At 32.0% G+C, this 22760-nt stretch overlaps 4 protein-coding genes across 5 annotated transcripts; 2 read left to right on the forward strand and 2 right to left on the reverse strand.

Moving 5' to 3' along the window:
- The first annotated feature begins 1167 nt into the window (after positions 1–1167).
- LOC125822553 (eukaryotic translation initiation factor 5-like) lies at positions 1168–11522 on the forward strand. Of its 2 annotated transcripts, none has more exons than XM_049501964.1 (2): positions 1168–1321; positions 9795–11522. In XM_049501964.1, exon 2 carries the CDS (start codon positions 9966–9968, stop codon positions 11310–11312), a length of 1347 nt encoding a protein of 448 aa, XP_049357921.1. In that variant the 5' UTR covers positions 1168–1321; positions 9795–9965; the 3' UTR covers positions 11313–11522. The 2 variants fall into 2 exon arrangements, with proteins under 2 accessions (XP_049357921.1, XP_049357922.1); XM_049501965.1 differs by lacking the exon at positions 1168–1321 and adding an exon at positions 8580–8770 and having other exon boundaries at positions 9660–11522.
- On the forward strand, positions 1319–2856 carry LOC125822554 (eukaryotic translation initiation factor 5-like). The gene has a single exon (XM_049501966.1). It carries the CDS (start codon positions 1493–1495, stop codon positions 2837–2839), a length of 1347 nt encoding a protein of 448 aa, XP_049357923.1. The 5' UTR covers positions 1319–1492; the 3' UTR covers positions 2840–2856.
- Positions 11523–11938: 416 nt separating the features above from the next.
- Positions 11939–13829, reverse strand: LOC125822563 (uncharacterized). The gene is made up of 7 exons (XM_049501975.1): positions 13665–13829; positions 13190–13261; positions 12986–13047; positions 12726–12876; positions 12546–12626; positions 12375–12464; positions 11939–12257 (listed from the first exon to the last, which is right to left on the reverse strand). Exons 1-7 carry the CDS (start codon positions 13776–13778, stop codon positions 12111–12113), a joined length of 717 nt encoding a protein of 238 aa, XP_049357932.1. The 5' UTR covers positions 13779–13829; the 3' UTR covers positions 11939–12110.
- Positions 13830–15401: 1572 nt separating this feature from the next.
- LOC125822552 (protein PIN-LIKES 2-like) lies at positions 15402–17624 on the reverse strand. The gene has a single exon (XM_049501963.1). It carries the CDS (start codon positions 16992–16994, stop codon positions 15636–15638), a length of 1359 nt encoding a protein of 452 aa, XP_049357920.1. The 5' UTR covers positions 16995–17624; the 3' UTR covers positions 15402–15635.
- Positions 17625–22760: the final 5136 nt, after the last annotated feature.

The raw sequence follows: 22760 nt of genomic DNA on the forward strand, positions 1-22760 counted from the left end.
TATTGTGACACGTGGCTGAATTAGTAGGTCTTCACACAACCATCATGAACGGTCAAGATTAAAAAACGTGGAAACAAACCCTATATACATTTTTAGAGGCTAGATATAGAAAATTAGAAACAAAAAAGGAAAAATAATTAAATTTGAAATTTCTTCTAGAGTAGTCTTCTCTCCAATTCCTTCAATCAAACCCTATATATTAAGAAATAGATACGCCGCCCCATTTATTCACCTTTATATATTTTATTTTAACCCTAAATCTTCCTTCACCAATTCCTCATTCAATCGGTAAGATTTCTATTTACTGCTATTTTTTCTCTACTTTTGATCAATCGGAACTGTTGATTCAATGCCGCTTTCCTGTTTGTAATTTATGATTTATCAATGTGTTTATACTTGTCTAGTTTTGGTATAATGTCAATGGCGGAGTAAATTGTACCAAATTTATATGTATAACCATTATCGATGCTTCTGTTCCGTCTCTCTCTGATTTATATGAGCTAGTTATGAGTATCTAGCAATTGATAGGTATCTTTAGTTTTGATGATTGATGCATGATTTGTGAAATTTTAGATGGTCGGAGCATGGAACCCTAATTTATTAAGCTATTGCAATTAGTAGGCTATGGGTTTTGAAGAACTCTGATCAATTCTATATTGAAGACTAGGCCATTAGTGAGCAACTTATCTCTTGAGTCCATTTTTTTACAATACTAATAGGTTTCTCTTTTAGCAAGTGTTACAGTAGTTTGCTATTCAGACCTTTTGAGATTTATAATTTTAGAACAAGTGGACTGTAGTATACAATTCAGAAGCTCAGATACACAATGAGTAAATTGCCCAACTAATGATATGCTTTACCGGGTAAATATGCCCAAGTAATAAGAACAGTACCTATAGAGTTCTATTTATTCATATACATAATTTTTCTGGGACATGGTTTTCCTTAAATTTAAAGCTACTTGCTTTAGCTATACAACTGAAACAATCGGGTTAAAAATCTCCTTTCTATCTATGGTGGAAGCTAAATCTGCAACCTGTTATTAATTATCATTTTTCCCTTTATATATTTTTACATTGATTATATTTAGTAACGGGTTTTTATTTTTCTTTTACCACTTACTCTTTTATTGAGAAGGTAACAAGAGCTTACTTTTTATCTTTTGATGTGGTTTTTCTTTATGAAGGTTGTGGGCATCTTATCTGCGTGGGTTTCAAGTTTTAGTTTCTCAAGTTGAAGCTTCTTTTATGTCCGAACAAGCCACCATCTGTTTGGGATACGTTGGATTGCTTGGAGAATATTGTCCAACGTCAAGAAAAAAGTGTAGTCATATTTCTGATAGGGTTGACTGTATGCATCTTGACTTATTTCAGGAAGGACACATAGAGCTTAGTAGTTGCACCCAGACACAGCCTTCTCTCAACAAATTTTGGGCCGAAGGATCATCTGGAAACCCCTAACACTTTATTTAGGAAATTTCACTGAATCAAATATGGCTTTGCAGAATATTGGAGCCGGCAACAGTGATGATGCCTTCTACAGGTATAAGATGCCGAGGATGATTACCAAGATAGAGGGGCGTGGGAATGGCATCAAGACAAACGTGGTCAACATGGTTGACATTGCCAAAGCTCTAGCAAGGCCAGCATCTTATACCACAAAGCATTTTGGGTGTGAGCTTGGAGCTCAGTCGAAGTTTGATGAAAAAACTGGGACTTCCCTTGTCAATGGTTCTCATGATACTGCCAAGCTTGCTGGTCTTCTTGAGATTTTCATCAAGAAATATGTTCAGTGCTATGGGTGTGGAAACCCTGAAACTGAAATCCTTATCACTAAAACTCAGATGATCCAACTGAAGTGTGCTGCATGTGGTTTTATTTCTGATGTAGACATGAGAGACAAACTGACAACCTTTATTCTTAAGAACCCACCTGAGTCTAAGAAGGGAGCCAAAGACAAGAAAGCAATGAGAAGAGCTGAAAAGGAGCGTCTCAAGGAAGGTGAAGCTGCTGATGAAGAGCTGAAGAAGCTGAAGACAAAGAAAAAGGTTTCTTCCAAGGAAGCCAGTGCAAAACCTACCTTGAAAAAGAAAGCCAGTGGCTCTGACGAGGATCATGCATCCCCACCCAAAAGGCATGTGAATGTCAGGGAAGAGGAGGAAGAAGAAGATGATGATGTTCAATGGCAAACTGATACATCAATGGCAGCTGCGCAACAGCGCATACAGGAACAGTTGAGTGCTGTGACAGCTGAAATGGTTATGCTCTCCACAAATGAGACAGAAAAGAAGCCCAAGGCAGCTACTACTCAAGCGCATCAAAGTACCAAGGTCATTTCTGCACCATCTGACAATGATCCCAAAGCTGAGAATGGAGAGAGAACATTTGAGACGCTTGTTGAGGAGGTCAAAGTACATCTAAAGATGGGTGTTACGGCCAGCCAGTTTCGATCTTTCTTGGATTCACTTTCTGGATCTCCTCAGGACATGGTTACTGCTGTCTACGAGGCACTCTTGGATGGTGTGGAGAAAGCGTTCGCCAAGGAGCTTATTAAGAAGAAAGGTTATCTTCTTGCTGCTGTTGGTCAAGAGGATGGGTCACAGCTACGTTTGCTCAGAGCACTGGAAGAATTCTGTGGGAAATCTAACCCGGCAGCTGTGAAGGAAGTAGCACTTGTTTTGAAAGCTTTGTATGATGCTGATGTGTTGGAGGAGGAATTTATAGTGCAGTGGTATCAAGAGGGTGTTGCTGGGGTTAAAAAGGACTCTAAAATTTGGAAGAATGTCAAACCTTTCATTGACTGGCTGCAGAGTGCTGAGTCCGAGTCCGAGGAGGACTGAGATCACAACTGTCGTTCCTTGTTTAGATTGTTCTCTGAAGGTTTACCTTCTATCATCATTTAGGCAGGTTCCTGCTTAGCGAGTGACTATTTACTAGTTCGGAATTCATGTTTTCCTTTATTTTTGGGTCTGTACTTTTATATTTCTGTCGTGTGTTGTGTGTCTGTCTTCTTTTTGATGTTTTAAGGCGAATAAGAATTCTTTGGGAAGTCTTAAGCTATTTATTCTTGTTGTGGGTGAATTATTTTGGAGTTTAAATGCATATTCAGTCTGAATAAACAGTAGGCATCAAAAAAATTTATCCAGACTGAATATGCATTTAAACAAAATATTATTGTGGTGAAAGTTGTTATTGATCTGAATATAGTAACTTTCTTGAATTATTTGGAGTTTAAATGCCTATTCAGTCTGTGAATAAATATGCATTTAAACTCCAAATAATTCAGATCAATAGCAACTTTCTTGAATAAACAAAATATTATTGTGGTGAAAGTGCTGACGCTATTGTAATGCTAGCTCATTTTCTTCATCTGATGAGACAATCTTTGGGTGACGAGTATCCCCAAAACAAAAATAAAGGGAAGAGATAAAAAAGAACACTATTAAATCGTGGTTTCAAAATGCAACAGTAGGTAGGGCATCAAATAAATTTTGAAATCGCGATTATTATAATCTTTGACGTACTTTGTTCAAAATGTCGTCATTATTATTTGAGAATAATATAATTTGTATATTTCAATTATTTTTTTTCGAATATTCCCATTACAAATAATTAGATTCCCCGCTCCATCTGGATATTATATTACAGCTATTTGGGGGTTCAATAATTTTGTGTGTGAAGGTTAAGCATGTTCATAACAATAAACTACCTTGATTTAATACCACTTTTAATTATATGCCAATTCTAATATGCAGGTTAAAATTAAATTATTAAACTTTTACTTAGTAACAAACTGACTTCCAAGCTAATTTTGGGAATCTATATATAATAATAATGCTGAATGAGAAAACGGTGATGTAACACTCTCTATGAGATTCAATCTTACTTATCTTTTTTATGGTTTTTTTTCTGCCATTTTTTTAAATTTTAAAATACAAAAAAAAATCATCTAAATATTAAAGATAGTGATTTTTGAATCTTTCTTCATCAATAGTCATATTTAATTTATTTTATCATTGATGCTATTATTCTCTTATCCTATAATATTGCTTAATTTATGCTTTTACTATTTTCTTCCCCAAATCTCACCATTAATGATATTTATATCATTTTCTTCAATCACTTTTTTTCTCTTTCTTTATTCTTTTTTTAAAATAAAATAAAATAATTCAATTCAAGATATAATATAAAAGGTATTTTTAAAAATATTTTTGTACGATTTTCCCTTAAATCTCATTATTAATGATGTTTATAACATTTTCTTAATAAATCACTACTTCAGTATTTTTCCTTTCTTTGTTCTTTTTTACTTATTTTTATTTTTTTATTCAATTCAAGAAATTTATATATCTATATAATATAAGGTATTTTTGTTATCTTCTTTATTTGTATTTTTCCTTTTATATATATATATATATATATTATTTATTTATTTATTTTGTGATTTTTTTTACTTTCTTTTCTAATTTTAAAAGACTTAATTTCATTTAAAATATTTACAAAACATTAAACATAGTCAATTAATAATATAGCCGAATTTGCTGAAACGCCTCTATTAAGTACCTATAAAGACACATTAATTTGAAGAAACAAAATAATAAAGCTTACGGAAAAGGGTCAAAATTGCCCCCGAACTATATGAAATAGACCATTTATACCCTTCGTTACATTTTGGGATCAAAAATGCCCCTATTGTTATCCTAAGAGACCACAAATACCCTCAAGAGTTAACACCCCAAATTTTTGTTGACGTGGCAAGCCACGTGGGACTAATCCTTCCACCTAAGCGTTGCCAACTAGGATTCACCACAAAAGAATTAGACCTTTAGCGGCAACAACAGTCGCCACAAAAGCCCAGAAAATCGTCACTAAAAGTTTTTAACATTAAATTCTAATTTTGTGTTTTTTTCTTCATTGTTTTTAAAAAACCAAATATGATATCGATTAAGTAGGAGTTTGAAGACACTATATGTTTTATTTTTATATCATATGTAAATGTATAAAATGTACAATTATGCATTATATTTATAAAGTAGGAGATTTGAATCGAGAAGTAATTTTGATTATTTTTCGTAATAATATTGGATGTTTTTAATATGGATATTGCAAGTTATTTATTTTAGAAAATTAGGTCGCAATCGAAAATTAATTATCATATTTTTTTGTTGAAAAAATAGGTTTTACTAGCGAATGGTTGTTGGAGCCTTAGTCGCCACGAAAAATCACTCATAACCTTTAGTGGCAATATTTTGGGATTTTGTGGCGACCACTAAAAGTCAAGTTCTTTTGTAGTGAATCTTAGTTGGCAATGCTTAGGTGGAGGGATTAGTCCCATGTGGCTTGCCACATCACTAAAAAATTGGGGTGTTAGCTCTTGAGGGTATTTGTGGTCTCCTGGGATAACTGCGGGGGTATTTTTGATCCCAAAATGTAATAGAGGGTATAAGTGGTCTATTTCGCATAGTTCAGGGGCAATATTGACCCTTTTCCGTAAAGATTATTAACTTTAGAAATTAGTAACTGTAATCATAAGTTGAAGTTTATGGGCACATTAATTTTTAAAATATTATTTTGTCTCTTCAACTTCATATCAGTTACCAATAATACCTATAAATTATCATATTGAAAACTTTTGTTTCTTCATCTTGTCTCTTCTTCGAATCTAAATTTTACAAATCAAAATCTTGATAATCATTTATGTTGTCGATTTGATAATGGGTAGATTTTGAGTTTTTCCGTTCGTCATCCAAGTATCTTCACGAGTTTACTAATCAACAAAAAAAAAATATTACTTGTTAGAATTTTGTTACATGCAAGGCATCAACTTTTTAAAAAGTCTTCATGTTCATTAATGTGCCTATAAAGAAACATTAATTTGAAGAAACGAAATAATAAAGCTTATTAACTTTAGAAATTAGTAACGGTAATCATAAGTTAAAGTTTATGGGCACATTAATTTTTTAAATATTATTTTGTCTCTTCAACTTCATATCAGTTACCAATAATACCTATAAATTATTATATTGAAAACTTTTGTTTCTTCATCTTTTCTCTTCTTCGTATCTAAATTTTACTAACCAAAAATCTTGATAATCATTTATGTTGTCGATTTGATAATGGGTAGATTTTGAGTTCTTGCGTTCGTTATCTGAGTATCTTCACGAGTTCACTAATCAAAAAAAAAATATATCACTTGCTGGATTTTGTTACATGCAAGGAATCAACTTTTTAAAAAGTCTTCATGTTCATTAATGTTTATTCTGCCTTTTTTATTCTCCTTGGTTTTTATTATTTTTTTTCCATTATTTTATGTAAGCAGATTTTTCTATGAATATGGTTATTAAGATGTGCTAAATTATCAAAAAACATTGAATATGAATGTTCTTGTTGTATTGAAATTGATTAATTTTATTATTTTCATTCTTTTTGCATATGAATGATTGGTTTTAGTGTTTAAAAATTGTTTGGTTAAATTCAAACTCCCGTGTCATATGTTTGGGTCAAGATTTATTCCTCAATAAAAGAGTATGAACTGAATGAAAATAATTTAAGCAAGGATAAATTTATTTTATTACTATTATAATAGGATAATTTACTATACTAAAATTCTCGAGTTTTATTTTTAACAAACAGTCTTAGATGAATTCAATATTTTACTTAATCAATATGTTATATTTCCTCCGGCTATTATATATATTTAAGTGGAAGTTTGTCTTGTATTTATTTTGTACGAGTTCGCCAATAAATTTAGTCCAAAATAATGCAAAAAGGGTAGTACATATGTTCATTCTAATAATGTTTTGTTAGTAAGTTAAAATCATATAATAAGGTGTAGTTGAACTTTCTTTCACAAGACAATGAGATAAAACCCAAAATATCTATGTACGAACAGGGTACAACTTACTAAAAACAATGTTCAGTTTTAATAGAGCAAATATCTCAATGAATCGAAGTAATGTAGATAGTTGGTCAATTAACCGCTTAAACTTAAAACGGTATGTATATGTACAATATGTATATAATTGTGTATGATTTATATATATAATTAGAAAAAATAAATAATAAATTTGATTGATTATTTGTGAAACATCTCGATGAAATTAGAGGTATTATATTTAAAATTTTAATTTTTACTTTTATTTCAAGTAGTTAAAAATAAAAAATTACCTTATATGTGCTAATAAGACAAACTTAACACTCTTATATTGATTTATTATGTCTACATGATGGACAAGGCTAAGAATGGAGACGGTGTTATGGCCTCCAAGCTCGTTAGGTCATTAGTATTTGCAGATCTTTAATTTTTGATTATAAATATAGTGTACATCATAAATAAATATAATTGATAACTGCGCGTAGCGCGGCTGAGTTACCTAGTTAGATATTAATCATTATATTTTTGAAATTCACCATTTTCCTTTAAAGGAGGAAGTAAATTAATAACTTTATGTAGTTTTATGGTAAAAAGTTTGAAATATCAATATCTAAATTTACTCTGAAGTTTAAATTTATTTACCCTTAAAAAGTATAGTTGAATTTGTTTGTGTGATCTAAACTCACGTAAATTAAACCAAACAATCTATATATACTAAAAAATAAAAATAAAATTGCAATAACAGATGACAAACAATTATTAGATCAATAATAAATATAACAAGGTAATTTTGAATATGAATTTTGTGTCGTCTTAAAAGAGAACTCAGAACCCTAGAGCAATATAAATCAAAAGTTTTGAATACAAAGAATTTTGTTATTGCAATGGTACAATAGTGAGTATTACGATGAGTACAAAGAGTAATAATAAGATTATTTATATCTAAACCCTTAAGAGTTCTATTTTCATAAATCTCACCCCATATGATCTCTCGATGGTGCATTTATCTTCATCTTATAATGTCGATGAAAATCTCACATGACGACGAGCTTGTTTAAGGATTCATGTGATCCAACAACTTCTTCGTACTTGGAATCAGGTCTCTAGAATTAGACGAGCTTAACACTCTAATATCGATCTCAGATATTTTCGTACCGATATCAGACTTGGCGAAAGAACCCTAAAACAATATAAAACAAAAGCCTTTTGTTGTTATAAATTATAAAATAGTGACTATGCAATGAGTTCAGAAAATAATAATAGGATTTTTTAATATCTAAACCCTAGAATTTTATTTCCGTAAATCTCACCCGTATGATCCCTCGATCGTGCATTTTTCTCCATCTTATAATGGTCAGTGAAAATTTCGAGATCTCACATAAGACAAACTTGTTTAAAACAACTTCTTATACTTGATGTCATTTATTTCTTGAGCTAGATAGACTCCACACCCTAAATCGGTCTCAGATATTTTCGTACCAATACCGAACCCTTATGCTTGCTCAAGTCCGACCTATTTTATCTGCCACATGTCGTTCCATTATATTAAACAAAACTATTCGTAAATTTTTTGACGGAAAAAACGTGAAACTGTGAAGCAGATTTTCATATGACACGTGGCCGAATCATATGTGACACAGACATAAAAACGGCCAAGATGAAAACACGTGGATTTATTTCAGAGGTTTAGATGAAAATTAGAAACAAAAATCAGGAAATAGAATTTGAAATTTCTTAGAGGGTCGGAGAAGTATCTGGATTGGTTTTACTCTTCTCTTCAATTCCTTCAAACCCTATATATTAAGAAATCTATACGCCGCCTCATCTATTCACCTTTATATATTTTATTAACCCTAAATCTTCCTTTACCAGTTCCTCCATTTTCTTCAATCAATCGGTAAGATTTCTATTTGTTCTCTACTTTTGATCATTCTCAACTGTTGATTCAATGCCGCTTTCGTGTTTTTAATTTATGATTTATCAATGTGTTTATACTTATCTAGTTTTCTTTTCTCTGTGTATAATGTCAATGGCTGACTAATTAGAACCAAATTTATATGTATAACTATAATCGATGGTTCTGTTCTGTGTTTCTCTGATTTATATGAGCTGGTTATGAGTATCTAGAAATAGAAATTGGTAGGTGTTTTAATATTAATTTGTGAAATTTTAGATGGTTGAATGATGTTTACCCTAATTTACTAAGCTAAGCTAATGCGATTAGTAGGTTATATTAACAATGGCTGGTTCGTTTAAGAGTAGGCCATTAGTGAGTGGGATATCTCTAATGGTTTTTTTTTTTTTTTTTGCTAGCAAGTGTTACTTTACTTTGCAATTCAGAAATACAGATATGCGATTTATGAGGGGTCTGTCGTTTGAGTTCTATAATTTTACAACTATATGTCTTTTAAAACGAGTGTTACTGTAGTTTACAATTCAGAAACTCATTGCCGAAGTAATGTTATGCTTTAGCGCATAAATATGCCCAAGTAATGACAACGGTACCTATAGCATTCTATTTATTTATATACATATCTTTTTCATTAAATTTACAACTACTTGCTTCAGCTATACAACTGAAACAATTGGATTGATAATCTCCTCTAAGGTGGAAGCAAAATCTGCAACCTGTTATTATTTATCAGTTTTCCCTTTTTTCTATTTTTACATTGCTTATATTTGGTAGCAGGTTTAAAAAAAAAATTCATTTACAACTTACTCATTTTTTATTGAGAAGGTAACAGGAGCTTACTTTGTATCTTGTGATGTGGCTTTTCTTTCTGAAGGTTGTGGGCATCTTACCTGCGTGGGTTTCAAGTTGTAGTTTCTCAAGTTGAAGCTTCTTTTATGTCCAAACAAGCCACTCTCTATTTGGGATCCGTTGGATTGCTTGGAGAATATTGCCCAACGTCAAGAAAAAGGTGTCATCATATTTCTGATAGGGTTGACTGTATGCATCTTGACTTATTTCAGGAAGGACACTTAGAGCTTAGTGGCTGCACCCAGACACAACTTTCTCTCAACAAATTTTGGGCCAAAGGAACATCTGGAAATCCCTAACACTTTATTTAGGAATTTTCACTGAATCAAAAATGGCTTTGCAGAATATTGGAGCCGGCAACAGTGATGATGCCTTCTACAGGTATAAGATGCCCAGGATGATTACCAAGATAGAGGGGCGTGGGAATGGCATCAAGACAAACGTGGTCAACATGGTTGACATTGCCAAAGCTCTAGCAAGGCCAGCATCTTATACCACAAAACATTTTGGGTGTGAGCTTGGAGCTCAGTCGAAGTTTGATGAAAAAACTGGGACTTCCCTTGTCAATGGAGCTCATGATACTGCTAAGCTTGCTGGTCTTCTTGAGATTTTCATCAAGAAATATGTTCAGTGCTATGGGTGTGGAAACCCTGAAACTGAAATCCTTATCACTAAAACTCAGATGATCCAATTGAAGTGTGCTGCATGTGGTTTTATTTCTGATGTAGACATGAGAGACAAGCTGACAACCTTTATTCTTAAAAACCCACCTGAGTCTAAGAAGGGTGCCAAAGACAAGAAAGCAATGAGAAGAGCTGAAAAGGAGCGTCTAAAGGAAGGTGAAGCTGCTGATGAAGAGCTGAAGAAGCTGAAGACAAAGAAAAAGGTTTCTTCCAAGGAAGCCAGTGCAAAACCTACCTTGAAAAAGAAAGCCAGTGGCTCTGACGAGGATCATGCATCCCCACCCAAAAGGCATGTGAATGTCAGGGAAGAGGAGGAAGAAGAAGATGATGATGTTCAATGGCAAACTGATACATCAATGGCAGCTGCGCAACAGCGCATACAGGAACAGTTGAGTGCTGTGACAGCTGAAATGGTTATGCTCTCCACAAATGAGACAGAAAAGAAGCCCAAGGCAGCTACTACTCAAGCGCATCAAAGTACCAAGGTCATTTCTGCACCATCTGACAATGATCCCAAAGCTGAGAATGGAGAGAGAACATTTGAGACGCTTGTTGAGGAGGTCAAAGTACATCTAAAGATGGGTGTTACGGCCAGCCAGTTTCGATCTTTCTTGGATTCACTTTCTGGATCTCCTCAGGACATGGTTACTGCTGTCTACGAGGCACTCTTGGATGGTGTGGAGAAAGCGTTCGCCAAGGAGCTTATTAAGAAGAAAGGTTATCTTCTTGCTGCTGTTGGTCAAGAGGATGGGTCACAGCTGTGTTTGCTGAGAGCACTGGAGGAATTCTGTGGGAAATCTAACCCGGCAGCTGTGAAAGAAGTAGCACTCGTTTTGAAAGCTTTGTATGATGCGGATGTATTGGAGGAGGAATTTATAGTGCAGTGGTATCAAGAGGGTGTTGTTGGGGTTAAAAAAGACTCGAAAATTTGGAAGAATGTTAAACCTTTCATTGACTGGTTGCAGAGCGCCGAGTCCGAGTCCGAGGAAGACTGATATCACAACTGTCCTTCCTTATTTAAACTTTTCTATGCAGGCTTATGTTCTTTCATTATTTAGGCATGTTCTTATGTGATAAAGAGTCTATTTACTAGTTCGGTATTTCATGTTTTCTTCTTTATTTGTGGTTTTACTTGGGTCTGTCTTCTTTTAGATGGTTTATGTTGAATAAGAATTCTATGGGAATAAAAAATCTAAGCTATATATTATTGTTGTGCGTTAATTTTTTTGAGTATGCAGGTCAATAGGAAGTTTTTTGAATAAGCAAATTATTGTTGTGGTGATATTTTTTTATTCAACGAGGGCTTCAGAAAAGTATGATGGCGATTCTGTCATGTTCAAGCCTTTTAAAGCCACATTATCCTTTTCAACTTGGTTCTTTTTGGGTAAAGGCGTGTGGCTTGAGAAGTGGAGATGATGAAGATCGCTGGTGTTTTATACATGAGTTATATATACAGAGCATAATCACAAATCACTCCGTGTCTTACTGTTTGAAACCTAAGGATTTCAATTCATGAGATCAGTTCTGCCTGATATTAGCAATAGAATATCTTGGCTCTTCATACAATATGGATCGATAGTAAATTTTAGTATTGTATTGTTATAGCGAAACCGTTGTATTGTAGGATGGAGTACAAGTCATAAAAGCAAAGCTAGAAATGTCTCAAAAGGAGGTCATTTGATCTTTTGTTGCAGCTTTGCTTTATTTGTCTGAGAATACTCCATAATAGAGCCATAAAAGTCGCAGTGTGAAACTTTCGCGGTTGTTCAGATGTCTTTTTTCAAGCCAGGGGTTCATTGGACATGTATAAAATGTGGCTGAGGCGGCTGTTGTGGTAGTTCATTCTCATCGTTTGATGGAGCAATTTGGAAGTGCTGACGCTGTTGTAATGGAAATTCATTTTCTTCATCTGATGAGGCTATCTCTGAGTGATGAGGATCCTAAAACAAACATAGAGAGAACAACAGATCGTAAATAATATTTGATTCAGGTCTTTGTAACTTGCATTTCGTATCAATATTTCATTGGTATACTGAAGTTTTTGATGCTTTACCCACCTGCTGATACCTCCAATGTCGCACAGCAATAAAAGCTTTCACCAAAACGTAGATTGCCAGTACCATTCCAATAGCTTTCAACACTGATAACTATAAACATGAATGTATAAACAACTCCGACGAAAAGTGCAGAAGTTTCTCTTTCCAAAGAAATTTAACTGTGCCACTAACCATGACCAATGTTACCGAGTTATCTCCAGCAACACCAAAGATTATTGGCAGCATTGTACGCAACATCAGAAGAAGCACAAACTGCATGGACAGGGGAAGAATCGAATGTGAAGATTGTACCTCTAGATCTATTGAAAAGTTCTATGTACGAAGCACACAATACATGCAGAGGGAACTTACAGTTATGGCAACAATACGACACCATATCAAACTTCTTGGATAAAATGTTGTATACTCATCTGACTCATAATCAACAAAATTGTCTTCTGTAGAAACCAATGCAGCAAAATGATGATAATCAACCCCACCCATGGAAATATCCCAGTTTCCTCTGTGATAGCAAAGACAAACCAAGCACAGCAGACATAGTTATTATTTGGAATTGTAAAGAACAGTTTTGTGAAGAAAATAACCAGCAAAATTTCAGATGGTAAAATTACACTGTGTTCATTGTGAATCTGCCAAATAGAGGAGCTGGTGCTGTGTAGTCTGGCGTAAAATTCTGCAATCTCACATTAAAGAGAAACGTGGTTAATAACAACCAACTTTCAGCAGCATATACAGAGTACACACAATAGCAACATTTATAGGTCCTATCTTAAAAAATGAACACAGCATAAGAAACTGTGCAATCACAATTGAACCTGGCGGCAAATTTCACAGATGATGTCCCCCTTCTCATTGCACCACCTCTGTACACATTTGCGATGTGCATACTGCGTATACAAAAACTTCATTTAGAACAAATCACTACTAAATGATTATGCATATAAGGATGCAAGAAACAGCTTCTGTCAGCACAAATTTCAGTTTTTTACTTGACAGCACTAGTCTAAAAGGAAAACGGCAACTAGACTGATACGAATCCAAAATGTGCTTCGTTACAAAGCTCTAGTAGAGAGCACAGTTACTAAGAGCTGGTCCTAATAACTAGTTAAATATTTCTAAAAATGGAAACTCATGGTAACAAATTTCAAATATAACACTTCGTATCGTCCATATGTCCTCCTGCCTTTAGAATGGTTAACACCTAAAGTGAGAACAGTAAGCATATATTTTTTCAGATATGAAACAAATCAGACATCTAATATAAATGAGGAAATAGTTAGCACAACAAACCTTGAGGGTTCCGCGGCAAGAACAGGGTACCTCCATGTTAGAATCATCATCACCATCATGGCAAATCCTACATTCTTCCATCTTCCTTGGTGCAGACTCAACATGGATGTTCATCCTATACGAAGCAAAATTTTCTCATTCTTTAATATCACCAGGCAAGGCATGCTGCAACAAAGGCGTATGATTGGAATATACTTTCCAACACCCCAGGTTTCCACACTTAACCAAGCAATATAGAGAATGCATAGGGTTAAGTGACAAAAGATTTTATGCAAGACGCTTATCACATATTCATTTGTTTGGTGTTAACTTTGCAAAATAATCTCACATTTATCAGAGTACTATAGTAGTTCATCTTTCTTTTTCTTTTGGAATGTATGAACTTACATTATTCAGATGAAAGACTTTGTGAAACTAACTTCCAGGTCCCAAAACAGCTCAGCTGCATTATGTTAGATATTTCAAAATGACATGATCAATTATAACAAGAACGACATAAGTTAGACACATGTCTCTGTTATATTAATCATAAATCATGTAACATGAAATCTTAGATAGTATGAAATTAAAATTGTGAAGAAAAAAAATACCGATATAGGCCAAGAGGAAGAAAAAACAGACGATACGTTGAAGAATCGAGAAGAGTTTTGAGTTTTGAGTGTATGTATTATGAAGAAGAGGAAAACTTACAAGAATGGGATAGCATTTTTACAAGAGAAGAAATTAAACACTATTCTTTCATCACTTCATTCTTTGCTTCCTCTATACATTTTTGATTTATTTTCCTATTCTACAATTTTGCCATACAAAATTTCTCGAAGTTCAAATCTTTCAGAATAGGTTTTCTCCAGAATTATGGTTTAAGGGTAAAGCAACAGTTTTTTTCTTAGTCATGAGCCTTTTAACATACACAAGTTGGAGGTCACCAATGTTAAAGGTCACTTTTCGAATATTTCCTTTTTTAGTAATTTTGAGAGGCACACATTTATTTGTTTTTGGTTTATTTCTTTTAAAAAGTATGAAAAGAATGATTATGTCAAAAGAAACAGAATCAACGAACGTGTTTTGATAATTGTTGCTTTTAAATGCTTTACTTCCTTCTCAAAAGTATTTTTACAGAAAAGTGTGCTAAATTTGCTTTAATCAATCGAAAGTTCTCTGAACTTTTTCTAAATAATTGTCAAAACTCAAAACACACATTTCTTATAGTAGAATATAAAGTTTGCACGTCCAAAGGGGAAAAAGTTGATAATGTCATATGCTTAGTTTGCCTTTTGATATTTATTATGCTCATTTAGTCGCACTCGACCTTGCAGTAACTGCCTCGAAGTACAATTTCCATCAAGCAACAAATAGAACATTTGCAGATGACCGAGTGACATAATGGCCTTGTTGCCACAACACACTGAATACGAGTGGAGATCTACAAGGTTCCAATTCACATGATTTGCCTTAGAGAAATGAAGACACAAAAGCAAGTGTATGTCCCTAATTCTGATATTCAGTTTTTCGTTCATTGTGCTTGTTAATTCCAAGAGTCTTAGGTTGAATCCAGAAAATACTATGAGCCTCAGTTCCATCCTACAAAGCACCCAAGAAAGAGCATATAGTGGAACTTGGCCAAAACTCAAACTTTGAAAGCCACAACTTTTATAGAACATATAAGATCTATATCGAAAATTGTTTGCTGGGGACAGATAAATGCTTCATAAAAGTAATCGTTGCACTGCATCTGTGTGACAGAGATAGAAACAAAACATAGAAAAGCTAAGGCGCACACTACATATGAGTAGTTTGTTGGAATAGGTAAATCAAGTACACCACTTAGAGACCCTTCACATACAAGTTTAGTACATCAGTTGATTAAATAATGCACTGAAAACAAGTAGAAACACTGAAATGATCACCACTAATGACACGTCGCTTATTACATAGGAACTCAAAAATTGACATGAATATTGTGAACAAACCTCAGACATAAGAAAGCAGAAGCTTGAAGTAGACTATAATGTATATAGAAATAGAGAAGAGAGCAAACACATGTTGCCAGAAGAGCAATGCTGAAGCTTCTCTGACTGCATAACCTCTCAAGCTAGCAACTGCTCCCAACAATATGGCACTTGGTGTTGTGTACTGCAGCAAAAGAACGAATTGGTACATCCTATCATCAGGGATTAAAAAGTTCAGTTGATCAGCCAAATAGACCACCCCTGTTCCCAGCAAAGGAAGGACCAAAAGTCTAGCTACACTGATGCCAACAGTGGTTCGAACCCCAAGTTCAGATTCATTTGGACCCTCAGCAAGCATTCCTCCTAGAATCAGCATAACTGAAGGCACCATAGCTTGAGCTAGTATATTTAAACTGTCTGTGAGGAACTCAAGAGGAGCTTCCTTACCATAAACAACAGATTTAATGGGTGGAACCATTCCAACAATAAATGCCAACAATATAGCAAACATTGGAGGCTGGAGAACATGTCGAACTGGAGTTTGTTCAGCAACAATTCTTAATTTTCTAACCACCCGAGGCTCTGCTAAACATCTAATAGATTTTGGACTTGTTGGAGCTGACGCTTCCTCCAAACTATCAGGATCTGGAATGGAACTATACGAAAGGGTTGAGACACTTGTAAAAACCCGCGCAATAAAGGGTGTCTTGCAATGCACAGTTTCTCTATCTTCCATACCAGGCCACTCAGCTTCCACTAGAAGTGGCCTACTTAAATCATTACTAGGTAATTGCTCCTGAATCTCACCACCCCCATCAACAACATCAAAGTACTCAATTGGGGGTTCCATCATATGGTAAACAAGAGTGTAAACGAGCAGGACCGCCACCCATTGAGAAAACGATACATAAGACACACCAGTCGTGTAACAATCTGGACCAAAAGGATTGTCACTACTATGACACACTGATCCAACAATAGCAAGAGGCAAATTGCCCGTATTCCCAAACGCAGTCGCAATGATAGTGAACCTAAAATACTGTGGAGGTGGCTTACAAATTTTCGCCACCAAATACCCCAACAGACAACCAATTGCAGTACTGAGAAGCACATTAGCTGGTATAAACCACCAGCGCATAAAATTCTTGACAGTAATAGTCTCACCAAGGTGAATAAAGATAGTACAAGGCAAGAAAAGAGCAAATACAAGCTTACTAAGAAGCTTAAAAGTAGCTTTAGGAACTAATTGGGTTCTTGGATGTGCAAGAATCAGACCAATAACAGTTAAACATAAGAGCTTCAACAATGGCAAAACAGCATATACAAGGTAGTAACTATTATAATACAGATTGGCCTGACTTTCAGAAATTGGGGGTTCCATTTTTTAGCTTGAAATCACACAGGAAGCTTCCAGAACCTCTGTCAAAACGCCCAAATCACTTGAAATTCTAATCAAGATTGAATCTTTACAAGGTTGGTCTTAGAAAAACCTTCAGATTTGAACAATCCAGATAACCCCAAATTCAGAAAATTACAAGTTACCAATAGTGTTTTGGTAACAACTTAAAAGACACTTAATTCAAATAGAACCTATAAACTACAGGTTAAATTCAAGATTCTGTAAATAGGGTTCTTTGAAGAAGAAAAAAGAGTCAAACTGCTAAATTATGTAAGCAACAAAGGGAGTAGCAAGAAAACCCAAAATCAATAAGTGAAAAATAGAAAGAAAAATGATGTTTGAAGACAACAAATACTTGTCTTATGCAAAATGAAGAAGCAACTGGTAGCTGAGTTGCAGATGGAACTTCTTCACTGGTAGAGAGAAACAGAGAGAGCCTTCTAGAAAACAGAGTGAAGAGAACAGGAAAGTATAGCTACTACTACTCTATGATTGAACCAATTTGGTGTACTGTTTCTTTGTGTGCATTAATTTACTTGTATTAGGAAAGGTTAATCCCCTGATGCGTAGGAATCTATATCCTTATTTTGCGATCATATCCTTGACTTAGCACGATATTTTAAAAAGTAATTTTTTTTAAAAAATTTATTGTTTTAGTTGAGATGTTTATGTGATGGTGAATCATTTTATTAAAGAAAATATATAAAAATTAAATTGTTTTTAAAAATAATATTTTTAAAAACAGATTAAAAAAGAAAAAAATGAGATATACGCTCCGTTTTTTTTTAATTGTCAAATCTTGACTTGGTATACCTATTAATTGATAGGATCTCAAATATATTTACTCATTATATTTTTCAAGTATATTAACTCAATGTAAATAAATTGAGTATATAATAGAAAAAAAATAAATTATCCTTTATTAATTTGTCAAAATTAACTAGTAAAAAAGAACATCAAACATATAAATAGAAACTATAAAATAACTAATAAGACAAGTCAGAAGGAGTGTTATTTTATTTATGGTTGGTCGAACATGTCAGATTAATAATGAATAAGTAAATTAATCAGCAAGGGATCAATTGATTTGATTCTATTACACTAAATCATCTTTTGTATTGTAAATATATAGAGATATACTTGGTATGTTTCAAAAGGTATTGAGTTCTAATTTATGTGACTTACTTATTATTTTACTTACAAAAATTTGAATAAAAAATATATGTAATAATAATTTAACTTTTAAATATTTTTTAATCACAATTTTTTAAAAATATCTTTCTTAATTTTTGTATTAAAATTAAATTAAATTATATAAATTGAGACATTGGAAATAAATAAGAGCTTCTACATCAATGTGGCCCACTTAAGTATTCTTGAATCTGCCTGACAAAAAAAAATATTTGAGATAAATAAAAGGGAATATATAGTATAGCCCACATGACCCCATGAAAAAACAATTGAAAGAAACTTCACATACATTTTCCCATCATTTGTCACGTATATATAAAAAAAGTTAGGTGAGTTGTCTAATTTTGTTGTATACATTAATTTATTTTTAGTATTATTGAACACATTCTTTTAACTCTTGAAAGGCAGAACGTATAAAATTAGTATTGACAATCAACTGATCGAGGGCGATATGACCGAAAAATTAAAATTAAATAAGGGTGACATACAATTGAACCGATGCCAAAAAGAAATCCTCATATAATCGTGTATTCTTTCAGTTCTTTTTTACTTGTTCTTTATTGACTCAGATGCGATAATTATAACAAAAAAAAAAGTTACATTGACTTGACACTTTCCGAATTATTAAGTAAATTATTCATATTAATTAAATTTTAAAAAATTTAAGTTTCAGTACTACTAGTACTTTGTGTAGTTATTTCGGAGTGATATTAGAATATTTGTCCTACCAAATTATTTATATTAATTATACTTTAAAATTTTATAGTTGATTACTAGTAGTGCTCTATGTAGTTATTTGCTAATAGTAGTAATATTTTTTTAAAGAAAATATGTATACAAATAAACGAAAAGATGGTTTTAAGTTGTACAAGTTGATTGAATATATATTTTGACCAAAATAACTACTATTTGATGTATTGAGTTTCTTCAAGCAAATATCCCAATCTCTTTTTGAGAAAGAATCCTTCGCAATGAAGCCCACATTTTTTTATAATCTAAAGAGATTGCATATCTTATGGGCTAACCTCCAAACCATAATTAAATAATTATGACCACAGTTTAGAAGTAGGTTGAGCTGAGACTTGATTAGTGTGACTTGCTTATGTTTGGAAAAAAAAATTGACCTGGTTTGAAGTGTTTATTATGTAGATAAATTAATTACTTAAAGAAGATCATCTTTTTTAATTATATATTTTAACCTTAATATGTCTTAAAATTTCTAAGATATGTTTCAAAATATGCTAATGCGTATAATTAAAAAAAAGTGACATATTATGTGATTACGTAATGAACACTTGAAAATATGAATACAAGTATTTTTCAAATTTTGAGGTGGCACTGTATAATTATAATAATAACAATAATAGAAACATATTAGTCATATATTTAGATATTCAATTAGAACAAATTATAATTCAAGTGTTAATAAAATTTATTGACTACTAATATAAGGGGCTATAGATATATTCAACCTAATATTTTATTTTTATTATCGTATTTCCATATACATATACTATTTGATTTGGCGTAAATATTAGATGCAGTTAAATTTTTACAAGTATGAAGAATACTGAAACCTTTTATGCTTCATTATAATATCTCTCTTAAAAGGAAACCTAGTATATAGGGCTAAAAGCCTAAAACCAAAAGCAAGAAAGAGAAAAGTGCATCTTTGATTTCTCAACAGAGCCTATTTGACATTGTCGTTCAAAGCTCTAGAAATATTTATTTTGAAATTTTTTATTTTTTTTAAAAAAATTAGATGTTAGATAAACCTATAAAACTGTTTTTAAATAAAAGTAAAAATAATTTATCTGCAGTTGGAAAGAAGGTAAAAATTTTTACTTCTTAAAAAATTCAGAAGCAGAAAATTATTTTTTTAAGATTAAAATGTTATATAGTATATATCTTATTGATTAATTAACATATCTCATGATATGTTTGGTTAAGTTTCACTTAATAATTTTATTTTACCTTTATGTATTATTATTATTATTTTATTTATTATTTTACGTAATATTTTGCAGAATTAGAAAAAAAAGGTAACAATAATATTTTTGTAAAATTAGAAAAAAGAAAAAAAATATTAAATAGATATTTCAACCCTTCAAAAAATGTATAATATTGATTGAAAATTTGAATATGAACATTTTAATGTAATAAAAATAAATTTTAACTTATTTTTTTTAATAGATGTTTAAACTAATTTCTCTCTATAAAATAATCTTAATATTAAAAATACATTAATACATGCCCTTAATCGTAATTTGACTTTCAAAAACACTTTTTAAAAAAGATTAGCCAAACACAATTTGCTTATAAAAAAATCAAATGAATTAGCCAAACAATTTTCTTTTTAAAAGCATTTTTTTGAAAAGCTATTTTTAAAAAATGTTTATAAAAATAAGTAATTTTTAGCAACAATGTCAATCATGCTCTAAATTCGTACAAGTAATGCATTTAATATTGTCTATCTTTTACCTTTACTTACAACTTAGAAGTAGTACCCATCCTTAGGGATAACAATGAGGCGGTGCAGGGTTGGTTGAGCTTAACCCGTAAATTTTTTAATCTGTCATGCATAACAATTTTTTTCATTTTCAATCCCCCCACCCCGCTCCATAATGTTTTAATATATTTTTTTAGTTAAGTTTATACTAAAAATAAAATTGATAAAAATAATTTTTTATTAAGTTATATTAATTTTATAGATAATGACTCAAAAATTTATGTTTTTAGAGGTCAATTCGGAAACATGTAAAAAATTGTATTATTTTTTATTGAACTCTTTTCATTTACTATCTTGTATATTTTAGTAGATTTAAAGAAACCATCTTAATAAATAATGTTTTATCACTCTTATAACATGTAAAAAGTTAAAATTAAGTAGGCGTTTGGCCATGCGATACCATATCACGATATGGAATCATGAGATGGAATCAGCGTTTGGACATGCGATTTTACGCTGATTCCATCTCATGATTCCATATCATGAGATGTGATTCCATATTCTCCAAAAATCATGAGATGGAATTATATGGTAATTCCATATCATGATTTGAGATATTTTAATACAAAAATTGATCCACGAGTTTATATTTTGTTAAAGCAACCCCACATTTATATCTACTAACCATTTATTTCATATGTAAATAAAATTTATAATCACATCATTACTTTTTAAAATTTATTATTCTCACCGACATAAAATTTGTTATTCTCACCAACATATAGTCATTTAAACTCACACCAACAGATTGTTAAAGTGATGAAATATTTATGGTCTATGAGCATGCAAATATAGTTGCGGATGATATTGACCAACAAATGACTCAAAGTAACAATGTTGGTTCGTCTTCTCGGTCACATGATCGAGAAATGCAAGTTCAACGTGAGGAAATTGTCCGTCCTATGTGGGAGGATTATATTAAAGACTAGTACACTACAATTTATGTTCAATTTTTTTTATTAAATTAAAGTTAAATGAAACAATTACTTAAGTGGAGAACAAATAGCTTTGTAATAATTTATTATGCAATTTTATAAATTTTTGTTTATTTAATAAGATTGAATAAACAATTGAGGCTATTTTAATAGTTTTACAACTTATGGAATTTTTATGTTTATGAGAAAATATACAACACAAAAATTCCATACCGTATGTCCAAACAAAACTTCAATTTCATCTCATGATTCCATGTCATGATACCATATCACATGGCCAAACGGGCCCTGAATTTGAACCCGCATAAAATCACATATACCCGCAACCCGTCCCACCCCGCATTAATTTTTAAAAAAAACTCACTTCAACCCACCCCACTCTGTATAGGCTTAAACCCAGCCCGCCTCATTGCCACCCCTACTCACTGTTGCATATTAGTTCTTCAACTTAGTTGCTCACACTGCTGTAAATATTTGTCTAAAATTATTTCTTAATTTATAAAATAAAGATAAAATTAATTCAATTGTTTGTTTTACTTACAATTAGTTCCTTTTAACAATGTTAACAAATTTACATTATTTGTCTTAAATTATTCAGTAATTTATAAAATAAAGATAAAACTAATTCAATTGTTTATTTTACCTACAATTAGTTCCTTTTAACAATGTAAACAAATTTGTAAAGTTTTAAAAAAATATTAATTAAGAAGTAATTAGTAAAATTATTCTATTATTTTTGACTTTTTAAGGAACGTGTAAAAAAAAAAGAGTGACATGAACAATGGAAATAACTAACATCTCACAAGTGAGTCACAACACACAATCAACAATTTTATAGTAGTACCTCTTTTTGGTCAAATATAAATGAATTGTTGATATTTTTTATGAATCAAAATGAATGATTTTTTTAAAATTCTAGAATGTATTATTTGATTTTTTTTCTTTTGGAACTATCTTTATTTTTATGGGATTTTCAACTATTTATAAATAACAATTATCTCTACTTTTAAAAATAATTTAGAAAGAATAAAAAAAGAAGTAAATATTGACAAATTATCCTTTAATTAATGTCTTTAAATTCTTTTTTGAAGGCTGGGAGAGTAGAGACCTTGC

The sequence above is a fragment of the Solanum verrucosum genome, unplaced genomic scaffold (genome assembly GCF_900185275.1).
Source record: "Solanum verrucosum unplaced genomic scaffold, falcon-dt-bn FXZP01000103.1, whole genome shotgun sequence".
NCBI classification, from domain to species: Eukaryota; Viridiplantae; Streptophyta; class Magnoliopsida; order Solanales; family Solanaceae; genus Solanum; species Solanum verrucosum.